This window comes from Furipterus horrens, unplaced genomic scaffold (assembly GCF_987537825.1).
Source record: "Furipterus horrens unplaced genomic scaffold, mFurHor1.1.pri manual_scaffold_6, whole genome shotgun sequence".
Taxonomy (NCBI): Eukaryota; Metazoa; Chordata; class Mammalia; order Chiroptera; family Furipteridae; genus Furipterus; species Furipterus horrens.
This window is the reverse complement of record NW_028327176.1, coordinates 104,268,888-104,293,300: the sequence shown is the minus strand read 5'-3', so window position 1 is coordinate 104,293,300 and position 24,413 is coordinate 104,268,888. Positions and strand designations below refer to the sequence as shown.

General features: G+C 39.4%; 1 protein-coding gene across 1 annotated transcript in view; it reads left to right on the top strand.

Annotated features, from left to right (window-relative positions):
- Positions 1 to 24,413, top strand: part of PKHD1 (PKHD1 ciliary IPT domain containing fibrocystin/polyductin) — a 440,427-nt gene that overhangs the window by 213,852 nt on the left and 202,162 nt on the right. The window contains exons 48-50 of the mRNA XM_090282575.1: positions 8,188 to 8,365; positions 9,704 to 9,899; positions 21,191 to 21,256. Of these exons, the coding sequence (XP_090138701.1) occupies positions 8,188 to 8,365; positions 9,704 to 9,899; positions 21,191 to 21,256 (440 nt within the window). The remainder of the gene's footprint in view (positions 1 to 8,187; positions 8,366 to 9,703; positions 9,900 to 21,190; positions 21,257 to 24,413) is intronic.

Here is a 24,413-nt window from a genome sequence, read left to right as displayed (position 1 = left end):
GTTCCCTGTTTGTAATTCTAGCATCATCTCTCAACACTCCACGCTACTTCCTTGCATTTTATGCCTCAGACACACTCAACTTCTTTGTGCTTTACAATTCATAAGGTTCAACTTCCAGTGAACTCAGCATGAAGGTCATTTTCTCTGGTCAGCTTCTCTGAGTTTCCTGTACAGGTTTTGGTATACCTGCTGTGTGCTGGTTTCATATACTTGCACTGACCAATACTCATAGCCCCTACATAGCTTAAAAATTGTCCATCTCTTCTTTTTTTTTGATTTATTTATTGTTTTTCTATTATAGTTGTCCCACTTTTCCCCCCATTGCTCACCCCCCGCCAGCCCACCCCTTCTCCCACAGTCAATCCCCACCCAGTTGTCCATGTCCATGGGTTATTTATACTAGTTCCTTTACTAGACCCTTCCCCTACTTACCCCTCTTCTCTCCTTCCCCATCTCCCTCCTGGTAACTGTTAGTTTGCTTCTTGTTTATATGCCTCTGTCCATCTCTTCTTATAGATGGTATATAGGGCAAAATAGGTTTTTTTCTTTTGTGTGTGTTTGTATTATAATACCTATTATCATGTTGAAATATAGTGACTCAGTAAAATTGGTATTGAATAAATGAATATAAGTAAAAGAAATTGTGGACTCTCCAAAATCTTCTGCTAGGGCTCTTACTGCTCATTTCTCCCTTAGGACATGTTTATGATGAGCCCATGGCACTCAACTTTTCTTCAGAAGACCCAGGATTAAAGTACTATCCCTAGTCTTTATTTCCAAAATTCCTAGGAACATCTAATACCTAAGAATGTCCTTTCATAATGTGTTCTGGGCTTTGGCTTTCCTGGGGCTATCAGCTAACCAGATGATTTATTTTAACAGCTGATTCTTTCTCCACTCTGCTGTTACCCCACCCCTATTGAACCAGAAGTTTTCCTACATTTACAATTGTTTTCTTGCCCTGGAAATATTGATACATGGAATTGTGATGGGGAAAATGAGAAGTCAACCCTCAACATTACCATCTAAGAATTATTATTATTATTATTGTTATTATTATTGGTCTAAAGTACTCAATAGGTCCTTCAATTGTCATAGTCTTATTAAGATGACAGTAAAACAAACCTTGATCTGTTTTTCAATTATTGACTGGATTGAATGTGGGGGAAATTAGACAAGCTGAAAAGATGTTGTAGGTTGGCCAACTAGTCCCTCTGAGTTTTTGTAGGTTGTTCATAAAATAAAGTCAGAACATATGCATCTATTTGAAAATTTTTTTTAAATCTGAAGAATAGAGAAGTAATTAAGAATCATTTGTAGGTACGAGATATAGCTCCCACCTCCAGCTTCCTAGGGTATTCCTTTGGACAAGTTACTGCACATCTTTTTGCTAATGGGCATAATGGTATTTATCTCAAAGGATGATTGTCTGGCATACAGTAAGTGCTCAGTACATGGAGTCTTTAAGAAGTCTCTATTTTACATTGGTGATTTATTGTACAAAATAGTATATAAACATACTACTACCTGAATAAAATACTATAAATTATTATGTTTCTGAGAAACCAATGCATGGAAAGGGAATTAAGTTTGCTCAAATGTAACTTAATCCAATTTGTGAAAAATAGCGAATACTTTCCTGTGTGGTGTTGCACTAATCCAGGAAACCCTCCCAGGTAGTCATGGAATCTGGAGTCATTCACGACACAGTCTTTGATTCATTGTTATCCAATATTTTCTATTTCTCCTGGAAAAAGAATGAAAAGGTTAATGTTCTTGTAGATAACCTTGATTCTTAGATCTTGCTTAATATCCTCTCCTGTAGTGCTTGCATTCAGTTTTTACCTATGTACCTGCTCTTAATGTGTCAGTGTTCCAAGTATGAGGCACCCCCTGCCTCTGTGATGCAAAAGTAAAGAAGAGTTCAAATGGAAATTTTGGCCTACCTTTTTCTGTAATAAGCCCCTAACTCTCCTTCCTAGGGATAAATAGCTCGTCGGCCGTCGTCGGCAGCCGTCCGTCTCGAGAGACGATGGTGTAGCTTCTTAAGAGTCTATCTGCACCGCCGAGAATGGCTGTGCAGTCCGACTCGGGAGTGACACGGTATCTGTCTCCTCCCGTGTTGAATCGACATCTTGCGATGATGCTGGAGTGTCCTCTCCAGTGAAGCTGAAGCTACAGAGCCTGGGCAGGGTGATATGGAGGGTCTGCTGTTGCCCATGCAGCAGACCCCCCCTCTCTTCGCAGCTGAAGGGTCCAAGGGAAAGACGGAGTCAATACAGCTTGGCTTCAGGTGCGCCGCAGGAGTTGCCGGTGTTGACTACAACGTCAAACCGCCTTAGGGACTCCGGCTCCGGATTTTCTGTCGGGGTTTACTCCCTTAGCCTTTCCCCTGAAGAGGTATGCCGCAAGGCAGCGGAGGTTTTTTGGAGTCAGAGTTTTCCTTCTCTGATGTGCCCTGACTGGAAGATCGAACCAGCGACACTTAGCTCGCAGGCCGACGCTCAATCCACTGAGCCAAACCAGCCAGGGAGGGATAAATAGCTATAGCATCACAAATGGTATCCTTTCAGCCCTCAAAAACAAAAACCAAATAGATACCCATGTGAGATTAAAAAAATTCTAAGAATTATCCTCTCTTGTCAGCAGAAGTTACAGAAGTAAAATAGAAAAAGATCTAAAAATCATAATGAACCCCCAGACTGAGGAATATGACCAAATTATATCACTGAACATGACATTGGAAAGAGGGACTGACCATGAGCTTGTGAGCTGGTGTCAGTCAGCTCTACCATAGCACCAGGTGTGTGTATGTAGTGTGTGCGTGCATGTGTGTGTGTGTGCACGTGCATGCATGTGTGTGTGTGTGTGTGAAGACAAACTTCTAAGTCTAACTCCCTACCTGAAGCTAAAATTGTTTTTCAATATCCTTGACAAGTAATTGCCTACTGTCTGGTCGTGTAGCTTCAGTAGTGGTTTTCTCATGTTCTGAGGCAGCCATTCAAGCTAGATTCAACAGAGCAAGAGAAGAGACATAATAGTGTATGAAGGATTGTGTTAGATAGGATGATAGGTATCTATTGCTTCTCTTCATGGATCAAAATAGAATAAGCAAGGAGTATCGCCCTAAATGTGTTGCAAAAACTGTAGACACTACCTTTGAAGAGGTGGTAGGTATATTCTTGGGCTTCTCGACAATAAGCTATTATTCTTTAGCCAACTCCGAAAAATGATAGACAGAAATACACACCTACAAAATCATGGAGAAGTGATGTTGGGGGTGTGCCTGCCAGAAATACAAGAATTATTAAATCATATGACTTTTGTTTTTTTCCTACTTACCCTGTTTTTTTTTTTTTTATGTGAATTTGAGGACGGTTAAAAGTTTAGGGGAAAGACTGAATGTTGTGGCTTCTTTCTTCTTTTTAGGTTTCTTATTCAGAAGGAGAAATATTTAAGTGTATCTCAAATCAATAAGGGTATATAGCAAAGGCTCACCAACACATATAAAATATTACTGGATGGTATGGTGACAGGTCTGCAGATAGGATGGTGGTTTTCTCACAAGGATTGTTATGAGCCCAGTGTATTTTCTGTGCCACAAAAAATTTGCTGGCTGTGTTCCACATTTCAATTTTGTCCTCTTTGTGAAGTAAAGATGAGAGAACAACAGCAAGCACTAATATCCAGAAGATGCCAGCAGCAGCATTTGCGCCTAGTTATTATGATGTGTCTGGCTTAGGAGATGTGTAATTAGAAAGTGTTTATTTCACAATTGTTCTGAATTGAGAGCTTTTAGAGCTCAATGCAGTGTTTGTCTTAATACACAGAGATATGGACCCTCAGGAAAAGAAAGCTAATGGTAAACACAAACCAGGGTGTTAATATTTGTTCTCATTGGTATTGCAGATTGCCTAACAAATCCTTGGTGGGCAGTATACATTCAACAGTTCCACATGCTATATGGGCACTAAATAACATAACTGTTTATGCAACTAGTATTGTGAATTGGTGCATAGGCTGGAAGTTTTATAAGTGATAGCGCTGTGTTTCTAAAGGAAAATACTGCTTAATTGAAACCAGGTTTGGTTATTTAAAAAAACACAAAAATTAAGGTGCCCTATTTAATAGGAAAAGAAAAGGAAAGGCTTATAGTTCTTTTGTCCTTTTAATTATATACAGGAGCTGTTGCTGACACAGAAGTAAGGGTTAACATTTAAAATGGACTGGTTGCCTCCTGATTTCTTGCACATAAAGCCATGAGAAGTTCAGGGAGAGACTTCTTCCCCTAGTAATGAAGCTCTTTGCTGCTAATGGCCCATGCAGACTCCCTTGGCTCCTCCAAATTAGAAATACTTTTGTGCTCCTTTGCTTCATTAACAGTAAAGAGAGGGAGATTGGTGGCTATTTAGGGCATGGGGAAATTGGTGGCTATTTAGGGCAAGCGAAAATTGTAGTAATTATGGTTGGTAATTCTCTTCATGGTGTTCTTCGACTTTTGGTGCTTTTCAGAAGAGCCCACCACTATCACAGCTAGCATTTGTCCTAGGAGGATGGGAGCTATTTGAATTTTTGGCCCCCAGTGATGGTCAACACAAGGCATCTTGCCTACTGGGAAATGATGGATCTTTTACATTTTGATTTGCTTTTCAGAATGTACCATATGAGTCTTGTCACTTATAGCTGTGATAAAGATATATTGAATAACTTTTGCCTCTACCTGCATTGCATTTCTGAAAGCTGGTGTTGCATGTGAGTACCTGTGAAATTACATCCCAAATAACCCTTGGTGCAGATGGATGGGGTGGCTTGATAGGATCGGAGCAATGCATAAACAAAGAAGAGGGAAGGGTACTTTAGGATCCCAATGTGCTATGGTGGGTCTCTGGTTGATCAAGGGGTTATCATCAAATAAGTAGATGCTGGTTGGAAGGAAATGGCATTACAAGAAAGGTACAAAATACTAAAGACATGTATAATTGAATTAATGTTAAAATTTAGTTGCTTTACAATATTTGAAGAGGTGGTGAGCTTAATAAGAGCCTTCTGAAGCTAGGGAGTATGGTCTTAAAAATGGCTCCTTCAATAATCGAAGTTACAATTTATAGAATTAAGCCAGGAAAACTTACATCCTAAACATTGATTTATAAATGTGATGCTGATGGAGAGTGAGAAATAATTAAGTCTAGTCAAAGTGAACAGGAGGATTCTTGGGGCCACATTGCTGAGATTAAGAAGCATTTCTGGAAAGAAATATCTACTCAATTGATTTTATTGTAACATAATGAGATAATATTTGCATAATATTCAAGATGGTATGCATAATATTTTAAGAATAAGGTTACAAAATATAAGTTGGAAGAATTAAATGTAAACAGGTGGGTTGATAAACATAATTCTTCTTTTGGTCTACAGTTGTTTAAAAGAAACTATTTGTAAAAGTGATTTAATTGAGAGAGCTTGACTAGAAAAATAAGAGTTCGTAAAAAAACCTTAGCACTTTCAATTAGTGTAGATTGCTTGTTGATGCCCAGGAGATATCTAACCACTGAACATAAGTGTTTAAGTCATCTTGGCAAATATCCTATTGATATGGAGTTTGACAATATCAGACTTTGATAACTTAGGGTCAAACTGCTTATCTCCTTTGATTAATACGTTTAACAGAAATCTCCTGATACTCATGTGGTTTTCGGGGTAGACTTCTTTGTTGGGGAGAACCATCACTAGGTGGCCAGTTCAGTTACAGTGTTCTGGTCCATTTAACACATGCTTATTCATTCAACAAATATTTATTGAGTACCTACTATGTGAAAGACAGTTTCATTTTTTACTGTGGATTATTAAATGAAAATTCTGATTTATCAATTAATCTCTCCTGGATTAAGTCCTGTGATTCATTTCCCAGAGCCCATATGTTCCAGTGAAAACTGAAAGGATACAATTCCAGAATCTGGAACACTCAAAATCATTCCTGCACTGTGGGGATTCCCGCTTATACACTGACCATGGCACAGACAGCAGCCAGTGCATTTACCTCTTTGGTATTTCTTGGTTCCAATTTATCTCTTCTTATCACATTTGTTTTATATTTATTTCTCAGTAGCCTATCTTTATTCATTAAATGTAGTATAACAGTTGGCCCAAATTGTGCTGGATGATATACTAGGACTCTAGAACTCATGCTTTTGAACAGGGGACGTGAGAACCATGATGATTGAGGACAAATGGCTAGAAGATTCAGGAAGAAAATTAAGTTTTAGATTAAAATGTAAAGCTAAAGATTAAAATTTAAAAATAAATGTCATAAATGGCAGAGGAATTTTAGGATGTGAATACCCTATGACTATAAGAAGATATAGGATAAGATATGGGGAAAATTGCTGCAATGGATTAGAAGTCAGAGCTCATGACATTCATGTCCATTCTGAGTCTAAGAATTTGAGTTGAGGATTGTCCTTTAGTTTCAGTTTGAATTCTGATACACATGTGAAAAAAAAAATACCTAAGGATCTCAAGCGCAAAGAGAGGAGGAAGTACCCCTGCGCCAAATTTCTAAAGATTCAGTTAATGCTGCATAGGCAAATCTTGGAGAAATAGTAGTTCTTTTATTCCCAATGCCCATATAATTTTTCATCTCTTTAATAAGTTAACAGATGAAACCAACACATCCAATCTTACAAGAAATATGTTTCAGGCTCCGTATCATTAAAGGTATTGAGTTTTTCTTTTTAATGATCAAATATCCTGGATAAACCTCTAGACATTAAAATAAGTAGTACAGGATGGCAAACCTGGCACATCTGAGATTCTTACCTGAGCTCTAGGTAGATGTTGTTGGACTTGGTGATGGTGACTAAATACCTGACTCAGATTTATCTCTTTAAGCTTCACAGTAGCTGTACGAAATACATCCTACCCTTGCCTCCATTGAAAAAATAAAAGGAAATTAAAGCTTGAAGAGGCTCAGTAATTCGCCTAAGTTCATATACCTAGTGCATATAGATTTCCAGTTTACACCCATTTGACCGTATTGCCCAAGCATTTAACACTAAAAACAATTTCCTTTTATAATATGCCACTGAGTTGTAAATTGGCTTTGGATATGCTCAGGCCACACCTCACTTTGAAAAGCCAACATCCTTCATCTCATTTCCCTCCTCTTTGAGAATTTAATTATCTGCCTGCAGCAAAATGCCACAGTTACACATTCTCATGAAAACTAAACCAAAGGAGGAAGGACAGTCATAATGTGTATTGATTTCTTTTTTTTTTTTTTTTTTTTTGCTTTATTTTTTCTTTCCACTTTGACTTTCGTTTTTGGGTCTTAACATGTAGCTAAATCTATTTATGTGCTAGTGAAGTCTCAGGGATTACGTTCTGGGATAGGCTGTGTAGAATAATTTGCAGAAATGAAAAAACTTTTCTAGTTTAACCTTTGACATTTACATAACACTTTTGCCACGCTCTGCCTAAGCTTCCTCATTTGGTAAAATGCAGCTCTAGAAACCCTTCAGATAAATTAGGAAACTGGCACCAGCTTTTGGGAGAGCTCATCCATGCATTCTTTTTCCTTATGGAACAAACATGATTTGAGTGCCTATATGAAGGGTCCTGGGCCAGGGTGCCAAAAAGAAGAAAAATATCTCTAACTTAAGGATCTCACAACCTGTGTTAATAAGCACAAAAGCAAAGCCAACAACACGAGATGCTGTCGTAGGTGTGAGCACTGGGCATTACGCAAGCCCATGAGAGAGGAGCCAGGTTACCTCTTGATTCTAGAGAAGGCTACTGAAGCCACCCCTGCTGGGCAGCTGGAGGTGGGCTTCTGAGGGAGCAGGCACATCAGGTTCTGGGTCTCAGTAATTGCCTCCACTAGGACTATCTAATAAATAAATGGTATGTTTCCTGCTGCAGATAAACCTGATTTACAGCAAAATTCTGGCTACGGACATTTCTTTGTTAAAATAATAGCATATGGTCCTGAAATATGTGAATTTATTAAGATGGCTTTTTAAGGGCATCAGTTCTGAGTGTTACTACCTCCAATCCACCAGATGAGTGAAATGCTGAAACCTCCATAGACACACAAACAAGACAACATGTGGAAAGAATATAAGATGAATTATAATTGATGGAAGAGGAGTACATTAGGTTCATTTTTTTTTCTTTTTAAATTCATGCTAGAACTAATGCTCCAGATGCTTCTTATGATTTAACCATGACTGACAGCAGAAATAAGACAACCACTGTCAAATATGTGTGTGACACATTGTCTAACCCTTATGGCTGGATGGCTCTGCTCTTGGATCAAGAAACCTACTCACTGCGATTTGAGACTCCTTGGATCAACAGATCTCTGCAGGTAATTTATTCAATGGTGCGCTCTATACCCAAGGGGTTATTATGTTCTGCTTTGTAAAATAATAGTTTGCAGGTACTAGCATATTCTGGTGTTGATAAAGAAAACTGTAGCAGCATGTTTGGCCAGATGAATATAACCTGAATACAAGGTAAGTTTTTCTTTTTAACTTGAAAATTTTATAATCTGTTTAACTCTCACCTTGAATGCAGAATGGTTCTGCCTGAATTTTTAACTTCATTAATACAATGAAACACAGCTTCTAAGCAATCTATATAATTGTAATTTTATATTATAGATTAAGAACTAATTTAACCCAGAAAAAAATTCATAGCCAGAAAGGTCTTAACAAAGCATTTTTGCATTGCATACTGCCACCTTGTGGTTAAAGATTAACGTGCAAGTGGAGGTCTAGACTTTCATTTGGGTTGGGTTGAAGAAGTCAAATGATTAGGGAGAGCGAAGACAGAAATAGTCATGTAGGTAGAAAGTGAGTGCATTTTCTGGGGAAAAAACAGCAACCAACTGGTTTCCCTCAAGCTTTTTTTGGCTCTTTTGACACATTTTTTTTTCTTGTCTCCTCATCCATATTTTCCCTAAAAGTCATAAGAGCATCTTAGGGACCTAGAAGCTGCTTTACAAGTGCCATAGTTCTGAGGAATTCAAAGCATAATCTCTCTTTATCCTCTCACCATCTCCCAGAGAGTGAAGAGCTCTTTCCTTCCCCAGAGGTTCCCATGAGAACATTTCGTGGAATTTCATAAGGTGAAGGCAACAAATTGGTGACTCTGGAGATGGATATCCTGGGTTTCTGTCCTGGCTTAGCACTCTCCCACTTTGTGATACGGGACAGGTTTCCTGAACCACTGCCTGTCTCACTTTCCTTATCCATAAAACAGGGCAGTAGTAGTAACAATCAGAGGGGACTTCACAAGGATTGAATGGCAGTGTTAGCTATTACTGTTATAAATGGATGGCACTCCTATCACTGTCTGCCTCTTTAAGTTTATAGGAGTTCTAGACCTGGCTTAGTCTTTTCCCTCTGTTTGACCTGGGTCAAGTCAATTCACTTGTCTGGGCGTTGGTTTTCTTTTCTGTTAATGAATGTTTTTAAACAAAAAGAAACCTATGGCATCTTTCAGTCCTTACAATGTATGATTTTGTACCTCTGGTTATGAGTTCTTTACAGAATGTATTTAAATAAGCCCATTCCCCACAAGAAAAGTAGTCTGGGTGTGAGCTATCTTATTTCTAGGCTATTCAATGTTCTTTGTCGCTCTTTTTTTGGAGGGGAACCTTCCTTACTAAATTAGCTCTATTGTACTTTTCTCTCACTTCAAGTACTCAGCAACATTTAGCAACTTTGCTCCTGGAAATTACCTCCTGCTGGTACACACAGTCCCATGGCCTTACCCTGACATCCTCATAAGGTGTGGGAGCCGAGTGGGACAGTCCCTTCAGTCTCCTCCATCGCCTGGGGAAGACCAAGGCTGTGACTGGTTCTTCAATAGCCAGTTGAGGCAGCTCACCTACTTGGGTAAGTATAACTGGATGAGCATTTTGAGGGCACATAGTCAGAAGCCATCATTCACTCTTGAATCTCAGACATTTGTGCTATGAAGTGATGAGGCACTGAGGGGGCCAGTTGTGTGTTACAGTTAAGGGGGTGGGCTGTGAAATCAGACTGCCTGGGTTTAAATCTCAGCTCCAACACTTACTAGCTAAGGGACATTGTGCAGTGACACTCTTTCCCTCTAAGGCTCAGTCTTCTCAGCTGTACAGTGAGGTAATAATAGGACCCACTTCAAAGAATAGGAAGTTAAACAAAGGATAATATATAGAACTTTATTAGAGTGCCTAACCAACAGCAAGTGCTTAAGAAACATTTTAATAAATATTTTTGATTCACTTTAAGGCAGTGTTGTATTTGTAGAAAGACTCAGTGCATAGGAAAGACAGGATGGCTGGTGATGGCCACACATATTAGGAGCAGCAGAGTACAAGATGATAGAGACAGAGAGAGGAGGAGTGAAGAGGGAAGTTAATTTGGTAGCCGAGAAGAAAGCCTTGGAAGGGAATGCGAGGTCAGGCCATTGAGAAGGCATGGAAGGCTGATCTGAGGGCTGGGGCGTGAGCTGTCTCTGTCCTGTGTCAGGATGCAGCATCAAGATGAAGGATCCAGGAGCCTCATCTTATAGGACTGGAAATCCTTCTGCAATTTCAGATTGCAGATGGCTAAGGGATTTCCTTATCTTCTTATTGTGCATGTTTCACAGGAGATTTCTTTTGACTTCCTGGTGTTCATCCCATATCTCTTTTCTATACTATGTCTCTCTGAGCACCATGATGTCCACTTATGCCAACCTGGCCTCAGTGTGGTTTGTAAGGAGAACCTGTCCAAATGGGTCTCTAGAATGACAATTTTATTATAAATTGGTCTTAAGAGATCCTGATCAAATTTAGGAAAACTCATCAACACCTCAAGTTCCAGCGCCTGCCATAAGCCAGACTTGTCCCTAAGGATGTAGAGAGCTGGGCAATTGTTCTGAGTCCCTTGTTCCTGTCACTTGTGCCTAGCTATACGTCAATGGTGTCTGAGCTACACGTGAGCCCTGGGACGATTAAATTTTAATAGCACCAGAGAGTATGACATTTCCCTAGTATTTTTATCTTTGCCAAATGGATTATTGTATATTTTATTTGCACTGAATTGTACTGTTCAAATTTTATTTCTGATTTAATCCATCCATAAATGTGACCTAAAACTATAAAAGCTCAGGATGGACAGAGAACCTGTGACTGTTTTACTATTAGAGTTGAATACAGCCATTAGCAAGAGCAAACAGTTGCCATTAACTTTAACTATGACTACTCACTTGATATATAGTCTGGAACAAAATTTAATTTCAAATTATTCTCATTCTGTGACTTAGTGTGCTCTGCAGAAGCATGTCCATTGGTCAGATTCTGTTTATGAACTGTGAACTGATTTGAATTCTCACATAAGATAAAATGATAAAAGAACATTTGGGGCTTAAAGAAAAAAAATCAAATCATGCAGTTACAGATTTTCTTCCCCTTTGTTATTATTATTTATTGAGTCAATAGCAACTTATACCATTATCCTATATATACAGTTTGATGGTATAAATATATATCTGTATAAATATGTGTGTGTGTATGTGTTCCTCTGTACATATATATTGCATATATATGATGTGGATGAATACTTTAGTATAAACATTTTTAGTAGGCATAGAGTTTTCATTAATTTTTACAAAATTCTTTGTGTCAGAATATCATAGTATATCCACCTTTTAATAAATAATATGATTTGGGAAAGGAACAGGAAACCGCAAAAGGTTGGTGAAACTTTCAATGAACTTGGAGACTCTGGTTCCTTGGGGAGGCTTCCCAGTGTTCCAGCTAGTGGCTTTCGGGGCCATTGGTGCCTCTGCCATCCTCTGAGCACCTGGGTAGGAAGGAGGCTAGAGATGCTTGCGTCCCCGTTTCTGGGCTGGCACCATGAGGGCGTGAGGACTCAGGAGGAATGGAGGCCCTTGCTGCTCTCCTCGCTGGTGTCCCATGCAGCTATGTCGGGTTGTGTGGATTTGCTTATGATTTGGGGTTTCCTTTGTATAAGGTTTACATCATATTTAGGAAAGCTAATGATGCCATAATGCCTAAATGTCAGTGAGGTAGTTGTAGCTGGGACCCCAAAAGACCCCAGCAATAAAGTTCCAGTTCTGCACCATGCATTTTACATATGGGTTAGTTTACTTTCAGTTCTCATTTACATTTATTTTTATTTTGGGGCCATGTTATTTCATAGGCCTGTGACTAGGATATTTTACATAAAATACATATAGTCTAAGAAGAAAGCCTAAGCCAAGACCTCACAGTCTATGAGGACATATTCCTGGGATGAAAAAGCATGGGGTGAGTTGTGTGTACTAAAGTTTCACTTTGTTGTAGGGAAGCTGCTTGACCTCCTGCAGGTGCGCCAAATTTCCTGTCAGACTTTCAGGGTGGGTGCAGGGGTCCTGCTCGTTTTCCCTGCTGGAGATTCATTCAGAGTGCTGCTTCACTGACAACCGTCTGCTTTCATTCATTTGTTGACCACTTCTAAATGGATCATCTTTGTATTATTTGTGACCTTACCATATCCCCCAGGACAAGGCATTTAAAAAAAAAAATCATAATTATCTTTATTTCCTCCATTTGGCTACTTCATCTGTGATTTAAGATACCTGACTGACCTTAGATCCAGCTGAGAGTGGGAAAAACCAGAACCCAGGCATTCTGGCTCCTGGCTATGGATCTCTCCACTAGAGTGTGCTGCCTGCTAAATAATCATTGATCACTGACCAGAAAGGGTGGGGTGGGGGGTTGCTCTGCAGGGTCATGGGAAAAAACTTCTCACTAATCCCCAGTGACAAAAAAAAAAAACAACAAAAAACATGCACATCTAATATGTTTTGACCCTTGCATTTCTCTTCTTTACCAAAGCAAGTTTTGTCTTTGTTCAGCAAGCATCTTTATGGAATGCAGGTTCTTTGGAAAGCTCATGGCCAGAGCTTAGGGCTTAAGGTTTTAATCAGTGGCTGGCTGGCTGTTTTACCTGGGGCACAGAATTATAAATGCCCCACGCCTCAATGACTTCATCTATATAGCAAGGTTAAAAATATTTATCTCTTGGAATTGTGGTACAAAACACCCAAACATCTTCAAGTGTGACTAGTATGTCACGTACTTTACTACCGATTTTCTCAATAGATTGTTTCTCTGCAATTTCTCTTATTTCCCTGGAAGAGTAACAATGTCACAAGCCTTGAATTCATCACAACCTTTCTGAAAGGGTCTCATTTTATTTTCCTTGACTAGATTTTGTTAGATAACTGAGATTCACGGTAATATGACGTATATGATGTATGGTTCCCAGGATTGAAATTTAATACCACTTAAGCAACTGCTACCTACAGAATAAGATAACCTTGCTCATTTAAAAATATCTTTTAAGGAGATTGGTTCAGGTTGTCTTTCTAAAGTATCTGAGAAAAGGAACCACTTACCAAACAAACAGACCACACGTACCTTGTGTGCTACAGTGATGTTAGGACCCAGGAGGGGCAATAGTTGATGATAAGCTATTATGAATGGCAGTTGTGAACTGTACCTTCTGTGCCATGCTTGGGAATGGGTATGACGGTAGAACAAGTGTTCTTTTTTATTTTCTAAATAGGAGTCAAATCCAGCAAACCCATTTTTCTGTTTAAATGATTTGATTCACTGGCAGCTCATGTCTCCGCCTTACACAGCCAGCTTCCCAAAGCCTCTTTCCCTACTTTTTTTTTTTTTTTCCCAGGGATGTCTCAGTTCATGGTGCACTATTTTTATTTTTTAGTTACATTAACGCTATGAAATAATTAGTCAGCTAATTAATCTGGTTTACAAGCTTTGTAGGATTCTGCAGCTGTCAGTCAGACCCAGGCCCCAGGCTTACATCTAGTCTCAGCTCTCTTGCCCATGTGATTTCTGTTGCCATGGCTACTGGCTACATCTGCTGACACCCCACTCTCTATTTATTGCTTAATTAAGAATTTCACGCTCAGCCCTTATCTGCCTCTAAGAACAAGCACACACTGTTAAGAAATTCCAAATTTAGGCCCAGGCACAAGGAAAGCCTTTCTTGCGGGCTTTGGCTGGATGGAGCCTCTCTAACGATCTTCTCGGCATCCCAGTCGCCACCCTTCAATCAAAAATCATTAAATGGGACATAGATAATGAGCATGTAGCATATCAAAAGAAGGATGTTTGCTTGATCCAAAGGAGGAAAATCTGCTAGGCTCCATGCTCAGCTCCACTTCAAAGGGAGATGAGACCCCCTCATCACTGAGGCCTGATAAAGCCTCATTTGTTCTGGGCTTGACTTATGCAAAAGGTCTGGTATGTCCGAGTCCCATCTCACAGACGTGGAATCCCCCCACCTCTTGCCTCCACCTCCAGCAGCCCCCTTCCTGGCCTTCCGCATGCTCGTGTGTCAGCACTTAGGCAGCTGGGTCCCCCAAAGCATCAGGCGGAGCGTGTAATCACTGACTCTCCACTGACAATGGCCACTTGTAAGGGGGTGGCCAGGAGGAGGTCTTCATCACAATAGGAACACAATTATTGCAGCTGCTAGGGAGGACTATGCTTCTTCCTGTAGCAATATAATAGGACTTGCCCCAAACAGGGAGACAAGGTTGGGGGGGGAGGCGGTAGGGGTTGAGAAGGGTGGGGAGACAATCTTGAGTTGATTATTCATATTCTGACTCTTGGAAGCCCCATGCGGAACCAGCGGGGTTTCAGCAGCTGCTCGTGCACAGCCCGCTCCTAATAATTGTACATTCTGTCAGGGGTCAACTTACTTTTGACCCTGTCCTTTTATATTGGTAAGAGGCTCTTTAGGGCAAACTGTTGGGTTGTGGCAGGGTGCATTAAACACTCACAGCCCCTTCCACTCGCTTTATCCCCCACCCCACCAGCAGCCGGTGATAAATTCATCTCAGATGCTGAGCCATTCAACGCTGCCCTCCTGAGTTCACACAGCCCCCACTCCCACCCAGAGATGCCGGCGAGCTGGGATATTGTGAGAGGCGGCAGCTGAGGAAGTCTGCCTGCTAGGCTCAGAGGCTCCTGCATGCCACCTTTTTCTGACCGGACTGAAAAGAGACATGTCTGGCCAGGCTGGCCAATGCTTGTCACCAAGTGTCCCCCGCACCAAGATAAAGGGGGCTGTTTGGCATAAAGCCGGGACTGTTGTCCATGAGGGCAAGAGGGCTGTAGATAGGGAGACAGATGGACTTCATTGTCTGTACCAGGTGTCCTGAAGAACTCAAGTGACAGAAGGCTCCTAAATGATGCTATTAACTCAGGAGATCCTGAAAATAAGGAGAGTTTTACTAAGTTTGTGGCTAGGAGATCACGGATACTGCTTACGTTTCTCTTTTCTTGAAGTGCTGAGGGCACTGGCTGGGAGCAGGCTATTGCCTGAACCCTTCTGTTCACCAACTGGTGTAGAAGACCCTCTGTGGCTCCTTGAGATGCAATTCTGTTAGGATCTAAGATGGAGAGCAGACTCAACTGGGTCCTCAGATCTCTTTGCAAGGATTTTACAATATAAGCAGTGTGGTATCATAATCCTTCGAAACTCTGCAGACATTCCATGCTGAGTCCCTCTAAGGCAATCTATAGCATTCTAGTTAATAAATTCATTTACATTCTTATAGAAAACTCATCCCCCAAAGATCCCCAAGGATTTTTACTGGTAATATAGAGGACTGACTTCAGGAAAATGCGCTACACTTCATGGCAAAAATACAGAGAATGGAAGAGGAGCTGGAAATGTGACAAGGGATTTTGTCTCTTGATGACAAGTAACTTCTTCAAAAGGAAAAAGGAAGGAAGAAAGGGAGAAATGGAAAGAAAGAGGAAAGAATGGAAAAATTAGACATCAGAATCAGGAGGTGGGGGTATATAAGGGGACTAAATGGTAATGGAAAAAATACAACAAAAAATTTAAAAAGAATCAAATGCTTTTTCTAAAGATGACCCAGATTAGAGGAACTAGTGCTTAGTGATACTGGTAGCTACCCTTAGTTCACATAGGGCTGGGCATAGGCACTATCACAGTATTCAAGCTCAGCTTTTCTGACTCAGTTTTCTTACTTATTCTAATATACTAGTGGCTTTTGTGTGTTAAACTTATTCTTTAATTCTATTCTGCCTAAACTTCAGATATTTGAGTGCCACCTTCACAATTTACCACATCCTTATGGCCCCTGTACTATTATTTACTTAAGATTTTTCTTAAATCAATACCCACACTGAATCGTTTAAAAAACCTAACCTCTTCTCAAGCAATAATATTTATAAAATCATGGGTTTAATGACCTAGTACTTTAAAAAAATACTTTAACATTTATAGCTATTAAAATAAAACTTTTATGCCACTGAAATTATCACCTCATGTTTTATATTGTGGGAATATATTGTAGTTTGCAAGCTTTTGGTACAATTGATTAAAAGTAAAAAAGGTGAACACAAGGATCTCTTATTTTATCTGGGTCTCCTCACTTGTTAAGAACACCTGCTTCTGAGAACAAACCGCATTTTTGAGAGTACGGTATAAAAGAGGTTGTAAAATTCCTCAATTCAGTGCTTCCTAAATGTGCCTCATGGGCAAACAGCTGGAATGCTTGCTACCAGGCTCCTCCCTGTAAGCTCTGGTTCTATAGATCTGCAGAGGGCCCAGGAAGTCACAAGTGCCCCATGTGTGGCAAACATTGCTTTGAGTCAGAATAACAATTGTTATTGTTCTGAGTTAATTAAGGAGATTTAATTGAGCTAACTCTTAGGACTGTGGTTAATGCAGATGTATCTATCTGTTGGTGTCTCGATCAAGTTCTTTTACACTCAAAAAAATATACTCTTTCAAGAATGTGCGTTACTAGGAATAATAATAGAAGGCTCAACGAGGATCACAAAATTTTCATGTTTCTGTGAAGGTTTTTAAAAGATCCTGTGTTATGAGGGCCAAGGTGACTCTGTCACTGTCTCTGTGAGGCTGGAATCAGACGGGAGTGTGGTCTTGTGAATCAGACTTGAGCTGCCCAGGGACCAATTGACAAGTAAGGCTTCTCTGTGGCTAAGTGAAAGAGGCTAATGTCTGGAAAGCAAGGTCAAGTTCACCGAGCAGATAGGAAGAAACAGAGCGGGAGTGTGTAGGTGTGTGAGGCAGATCCAGGAAAAGAGGTGGAGGTCGAGCATAGGGCAAGCTAAGCTGAAAATGCACAGAGAGGACAAAATCCAACAGTTGCCTCATGAAGACAGAGCCAGAGTCTGAGTCCACAGCAGACAGATACAGAGAGAGAAGTCACAGCCAGGGTGAGATGGATGAAATCTGCAGACACAGTTACTGTGTCTCTCCATGCGTAGCCAATGGCTGACTCATACTGTATAAATGTGGGCTGAATGAGAGACCCTAATATGTGCCTAAACCTCAATGGCAAAGTGAGAATGGGGGTGCAAGTGAAGAATAAAATAGGAAAGGAGTCTACAACCTGCTCAGATGCATTGTGTTTTTTCTTACTACTTAGGTACTCATTTATCCCTCCAAAATTCCAAGAGAGAATGGGACATACTCAGGGAGAGAGTTATTAATTTTTCTCTTCCCTAGTGCCCTAGTGAGGACACACTTTGCCAGGCACAGCACATAAGTCTGGTAGGCACTAGTAGCATTTCTAGCTGAGTAGCTCTCTTCCTCTTACCAGGAGCTATTTTCTTAGCACATTTCTCTCTTCCTCGTAGATGTCTGTATTTGTAGCAAGCTCAGATCATATACCGCTTGTCAGAATAATTTGGCAATAATTGACCCATAGGCTTCTTTCTGAGGACCAACCAGATACTCTTACAATCTGGGAAGGATCAACTGCAATGAGGCTCCTTTTATAAACAAAGTAGATTAACCATTCTAGTATTACAAACAGAATTAGAAATCATGAGCACTGAGAAAACATATGTACAATATCACAGTTTGTGTAAGGCTTTTAAACTCTTCCCAAGACAATACCTTTATTCTCAAATGATTTTCATTTCTCTTTGCATTTATCCAAATTGGAAATGACACTTAACATTTACGCTGTCTTTTATAGAGTCAAAGCACTTAACAAATTTTAGAAGAGTTGGTTAAGTTGCTTACAACTCTGAATACCATAGCTCATCATGATTAGATGCAGCTGTAAAAGAGTAAAAAGAATAAAAGCATATTTCTTGGGTTTTGCCAATTGGCTCTTAGAATCATAAGCATGCATAATAACAGTGTGATAACAGCTAATTAATTTTCCATTATGTGCCGGGCACCGCACTAAGAATATTACATAGTTCATTTCATTTTTTCTTCCCAATATCCCTATGAGGTAACGAGTAGGATTACTCCCACTTTTCAGATGAAGTGACCAAGGTTCAGAATAGTGAGTAACTTGTCAGTGGCCCGCATCTGGGAGCTGAAAGACCCAGGATTCAAACTGAGGCTAATTGGACTCCAGAGCCCACATTCTTCCCCACCGCTCTCTATGGCATCGCTCTCATGACACAGAAACAGTGTTTGGGAGGAAATAACCCTTTGAGCAATGTTCACTGCTCTGACCTGCCTACAAAAGGGCAAGTATAAGTAGCAGTGGGATAGGAAATCAGACTTTTCTAATCTTTTCTACTCTTGGTAACTTTTCTCCATTTCCTCTGGTACTGAAACAACTTTTCTCAAATTGAATGAGTGGTATTCACACACTCTCTTTAATCAAGTGAGCAATAGCTTTTCAATGCATGTTTTGATTTCAATGTCTGTTTTGAGGCAGAGGGTTCTCAGGAGGTGGGAACCATTTGTGCCTGTGTAGAGTCTGAACAAAATCGGTGGCCACCCAGTTCAGAAGCCGCTGGTGCAGAGGGACAGACATGATAGCTCTCTGAGCCAGGGAGCCTTTTTTTTTTTTTTTTTTTACCAAATACATGAGTGACTTAGTGAATGAAAAGTCAAGTGAACAGCCTATAATGGCAGTCAGATATGTCGAGGGTTAGCCTTGTGAGGGTTACTCATCACATGGTTACTATAATATATGATACAGACAGTATCTTTTTCACCTATGGGATTTTGGATATATTGATTATTTTCCCTCTACTTCAACTTTTATCATCTTCCTAATGGGAAAAAAATGGTGTTTCTATTCTTTCCTTATTTCAACCATTCCTCTTATAAAGGTAAATTATACTTAGTTGGGGTTGACTAAATCTATAAAATAACTAGAATGGCTTTGAAAATACCTTTACATGTAACTTTACTTTTTTATTTTCCTTACCTCAGTGGCTGTGTCTTAAGCAAGAAGGCACAGATGTACTGAAATCTACAACTTCCTGGGAACTATTAACAACGATGGTCTTTATAACATTTTTAATCAAACTGATTTCCCTTTCCAAATGATTCCTGGAATTTTCCTCATTTATCTTTCTTAGAGTTTGATTCTATTACAACATTTCAAATCCTTTCTCTTGTAGAAGAATAGTATATTGTTACAGCCTTTCACATGTTTTTAGATACCGTCTTGCTCATCTTCTCTTCTGCTTTTCCTTCTGATTGAGCCTAACTTTTTTTCTCTTTTGTCTTTGGGTCCTTTAAGAGGGTTGCTTTCTGCCTTTATTTGTTTAATTTGTTGAAATTGTCAGTTAAGTACTGGGTATCCAGAATAGAGCACTATAAACTTAAGATTTCTAGATTGGTCCATGAAAATTAAGTATCCAGCAATGTATAATGTCCTAGATACATGAGAAAATCCCTCCCTCACAGATTTAAAGACAGAGCTAACAAACAGTTGATGCAATCCTAAATTAACCACAACTGATGCTGGATAAATATTTGCTAAATTGAAAGCCAGCTTAGGATAAATATCACAGTATGATTTTCAAGTGCTTTTCAACTCCAGGAAATACATAGATCAGTGGCAGCAGAAGTGGATAAGTTAGATGTTCTAGGATAAAAAAGAGATAAGATGTTGGGCTAGTAGCTTTATTATTATTATTTATTATTATTATTAAAGACAGAAAAGTGGGTGAACTATGCAATATAAGTGAAGTCTTGGAAGTAATGATAAAGTAAAACATGTAAAAGAATATGTTGGCCATTGTACCTGGTCTCAAATGTGTACAGAGTTAGGAGAAAGCCACAGACTTATGCTTCTTATAACAGGAAGAAATTTAAATGAGAACAACAATCAAAATGAGAAGAGAAGAACAGGAGAAATCTCATCATGGATTCCTTTGGGGATAATTTTCTTTGTAATGTTCGGAAGCTTATGCTTTGTAATTAGAATGGTCCTTGGTCTATTTCACTCTGTGACAGAGGAAAGGGCTCAGGATTCCAGGGAAAGGACAATGGAGAGCGTGGGTTTGACCAAGGTCTCAAGGCTGCACGCAGCCTTCAGCAGTCCTTGGTCCTCCAGTGGTGGGAGGTGCTGACTCTCATGACATATGATAAGGCAGAAAGGTAATTAACCAATAACAGACAAGGTGTTACTAAAAAGTGGAGTTCGTGCACCTGATTACTAATTAATCAGGCATGAGAGCACCTTGTAGATGCATTCACTATTTAATTATAGCAGCCTCTCTTGGCAAAGGAGCATATGTTCCCAGCTTAATCTACTGGTTTATACTGACATCAAATTGTCATTATCAGAAAGAATCAGGCCTTTTGATTATTTCCACTAATTTATTGAACACTTAAAATTAATGAACCCCAGGCCTTCTAAACGTGCTCAGTTGGTTTGGAAGATGAAGGAGAAAGGGGAGTGAAGAAAAACCATCATTAAAAGGACAATTTGTTTGGATAAAGGTAAAAGAAGTACATTTCATGGGTGATCTGAACTCTATTGGTGAAAAACATGAATTCTAAAAGCTGAACTTCCAAAATGCTGGAGAGGAAATAGGGTATGAGGTGTGCCCTGCTGACCAACATTGCCTCCAAAGAACATATGGCTGAAGGTTTTTATCCCTGAATTACTTATGTGCCAATTCTCTGGGAGACCTCACTGCAATTAAGTTTAATCAAATAAAAGCAAACAAAATCAAATGTTGGAAATCAGCTGTTAGACTAACTAACAAGGCCTTCATTTTTTTTTTTTTATTTTGAAAATTTAGTTATGTTGGCAAGAATATAGCATAAACCCACCTTCTCACATATGGATGCCTTTCATGTTAAAATAATCTGTGCATCACACCAAAGTCGTGGCTGTTTGTGTTTAGTTTCAGGTGAAGGCCAAGTTCAAGTGATTCTCCAGGTGAAGGAAGGTGCGCCCCCAACTAGTTCAGGTAAGTATTAGCCCACAAAATAAAAGATCCTAGTACAGCAGAATGTTCTCCAAAAATAGTTTTACAAGTTCTTTACATCATATAGTTTATACATAGGTATGTATCAGTTCTAATGCTTTTATGCTGAGCAACTCTCTATTGTGCTAGCCCTGTAGCTGAAATGTGTCTGTATAAAGAAAGATATAAGAAAGGTACATATTAAAACATTGGAAAGTAAAAATTAAAACATGTAAATCAGCAAATTTTATAAATCATGGACCATATGTGCACCCAGGAGTCCAGATCTGCAGATGGGCTCTTCGGCTCCCAACAAACGGAAAGAAAAATTCAGGGTATCTCAAAACTTTAATTGTTCCAGTAATTTCAGGAAATCAGGGTAAACAAACCATCCCTAAAAGTCAGATGGCTCTGTGAAATCTTTCTAACTCATAAAAGCCAAATTTTCAAAGACTAAATGACTCATAAGTACCTTCTAATGTATTTCATTGTTTGTTTTTGTTTATTCTGAGTCAATTTAACTCTACATTTGCAGCAGGGATAAATCTTTTCAAAAGCTGTGCTTTCCTTTGATTTCCAGTGGCATTTTTGTCATATGTCAGAGCAGAACCCATGCCAATCAGACAATGATAATTCCTCCACTGAAATTTGTAAATAACTGAAGCAAAGGCACTAAACTAAAACTGTGAACTAGAAGTACTGATGGTTACTGTTCCATGCTTATTAGACTAGAAAGAATGTAGTTCTTCATTTTCATAACTGTTTCTGAGCTGCCATAGTGTTTGACTCTTTATAGCCCTGAACTTAACTTCTTTTTCTTTTTTTGAAATAACTAAGAAACTTTATCATTCTCCATATGAAGCAACTTTTATATTTTAAAATTTCTAATAATTTATTTTTCAATTATATTTGATGGATAATATTATATTAGTTTCAGGTGTATGACCTAGTGATTAGACATTTATATACCATACAAAGTGATCACCCCAAGGAACCTAGTGTCCGTCTGGCACCACACATAGTTATTACAATATTATTGACTTCATTGTCTGTTTTGTATTTTACATCCCCATGATTATTTTTATAACTGGCAATTTGTACTTCTTAATCTCTTTTACCTTATTCTACCATTTTCCCAACACCTCTTACCTCTGGCGACCATCAGTCGGCTCTCTGTCTCTGTAAGGTTGTTTCTGTTTTGTTTTAGATGGCTCAGAAATGCCTTAATTATTGAGCGCCTCTCCTTAGAGGTACAAGGGGAGACAGCGATGGGCGATGATCTTTGCCTTTATGGGGTTTTATGGTCACCTGGGATGTCAATCAAATGACTCAATTTCCTTTAAAATAACTGTTACCAAGAAAAAGTATCTTACAGTTCTCTCCTCTGAAAGTTCTTTGTTAAAAATCCCCAAGGAGAGATTAGATTGATTGGGTCAGTCCCTGTTTTATAGAGAACGTAGCTGTTGGGGAAACACCCATTCCAGGACCCTTCAGAGGATACTGGTCCATTTATGCTGGTCATTCGTGGTTCAAACAGTTGTAGTCATGGTGGCAGGCCACAGTGCTTGGTATAAAGATTTCTGTGTAAGGACTCTTTGGAATGACACTGTGCATGGCCACCATCCAAGGACTTTTCAGGAGGGGTCAGGTTTAACTGGGAGATGCTTCATTTGGTTTGTCAATTGCAACATGCTGAATAAATAGAAAGCCAATGTTTTGTAGAATTTTAATAAGGGAAGAAATATCACAGGCCATCCAATCCAATTACCTTGTTTTATAAATGAGGGCGGGGGAGCCTAGAGATTAAAGTTTACTTTGTCACATCAGTGGTCAGTGGTTGAACCTGAATGAGAACTCAGTTTCCCAGCTCATTCCAGTGCTGTTTCTGCTACACCATATATGTGCTAAAGTTCTTCAATTACCTCTTATGGCATATATGAATTTATGAGTTAGATTAGAATCAATTATATATAGCCAGTTTTCCTAGCCCATATAGTTTGGGACAGAAAACTATCCTAAAATGCAGGGAGTTACAGAGTTAGTACATCATCATTCTTTAGAAAGAAATTCAAATATTAATATTGTTCTCAGGCATTGACTGATTCCAATAGTGTAGAGTAGATGTGTGAATGTCAAAATTTGAATAAATGTGGGTGTATATTCTGCTTAGTGAATAGCTCTATGAAAAACAGTGAAATTATTGCAGTATCAAAAATTCTTTGACAAAACTAATGGAATAATTCATGGAGTTCTATCTATATGTTAACCTATTCAGAGATTCAGTATGAATATGTAATGCAGGTGAAACATTTTGGATTAAGATGTCCTGCTTCAGAGAGCGTCTTAGCTCAGTCAGTTAACTGAGGACTATTCTGTGTGCAAGACTGTGCTGGTCACTGTGGGTCATTGTGGACAGGAAACTCTAGAGACAGCAGAAATTAGGGCACATATAGGCCAGAGGAGGTAGTAGTGATGTAAATTGTTGTTTAGGTGCTTAGTGGGTTGGGGAATGGATTTATGTGAATTTGGGTCAAGATGGTACCTACTTTTCTGAACACCCCAGTGCAGGTCTTTCATGCTCCTCCAACACGATGGCTTTATTAGTTTTCTCTCAATGCCTACACGGGATTTATAAAAAATGGGAGGGTGGGAGTGGGTGAAGCAACCCACTTTTATAGAAGATAAAAATATTTCTGAAGAGGCTTTACATCAACCATGTTGTCTTTTCAGTGGAGGCTAATTTCAAATGCTGTCCACAGTCATATGAGATAGTCTCTCCCTTAGTTTGCCAACCCTTTCCCCATAGATCTAAGTTTATTTCCTTTCCACTGGCTGTGAGAATCTGTCACCTCTTTTCCTGTTTAAAGTCAGCTCATCCCTTCCAGCATCTTCTGAACTTTGTTGTCCTGTCAGCAGCCAGCTCTTTGCTCTGTGTAGTTAACCTGTCCTTCTTTGCTGGCTCCTTCCAGTTTATTGCTTCCCAACTGAAGCAAAACAAAACAAAATGTATGCACACTTACTTAATGCTTCTGTAGTTTTCTCTTCTGCAAACCCTCTAACTACTACCTTCCTCTTATGCAGGGCCATAAAAAGCTGGGGTGAATGGAGGATTAAGGTGGAAAGGGCAATTTTTAGCTCAGAGAGGAAGTTAGAAACTACC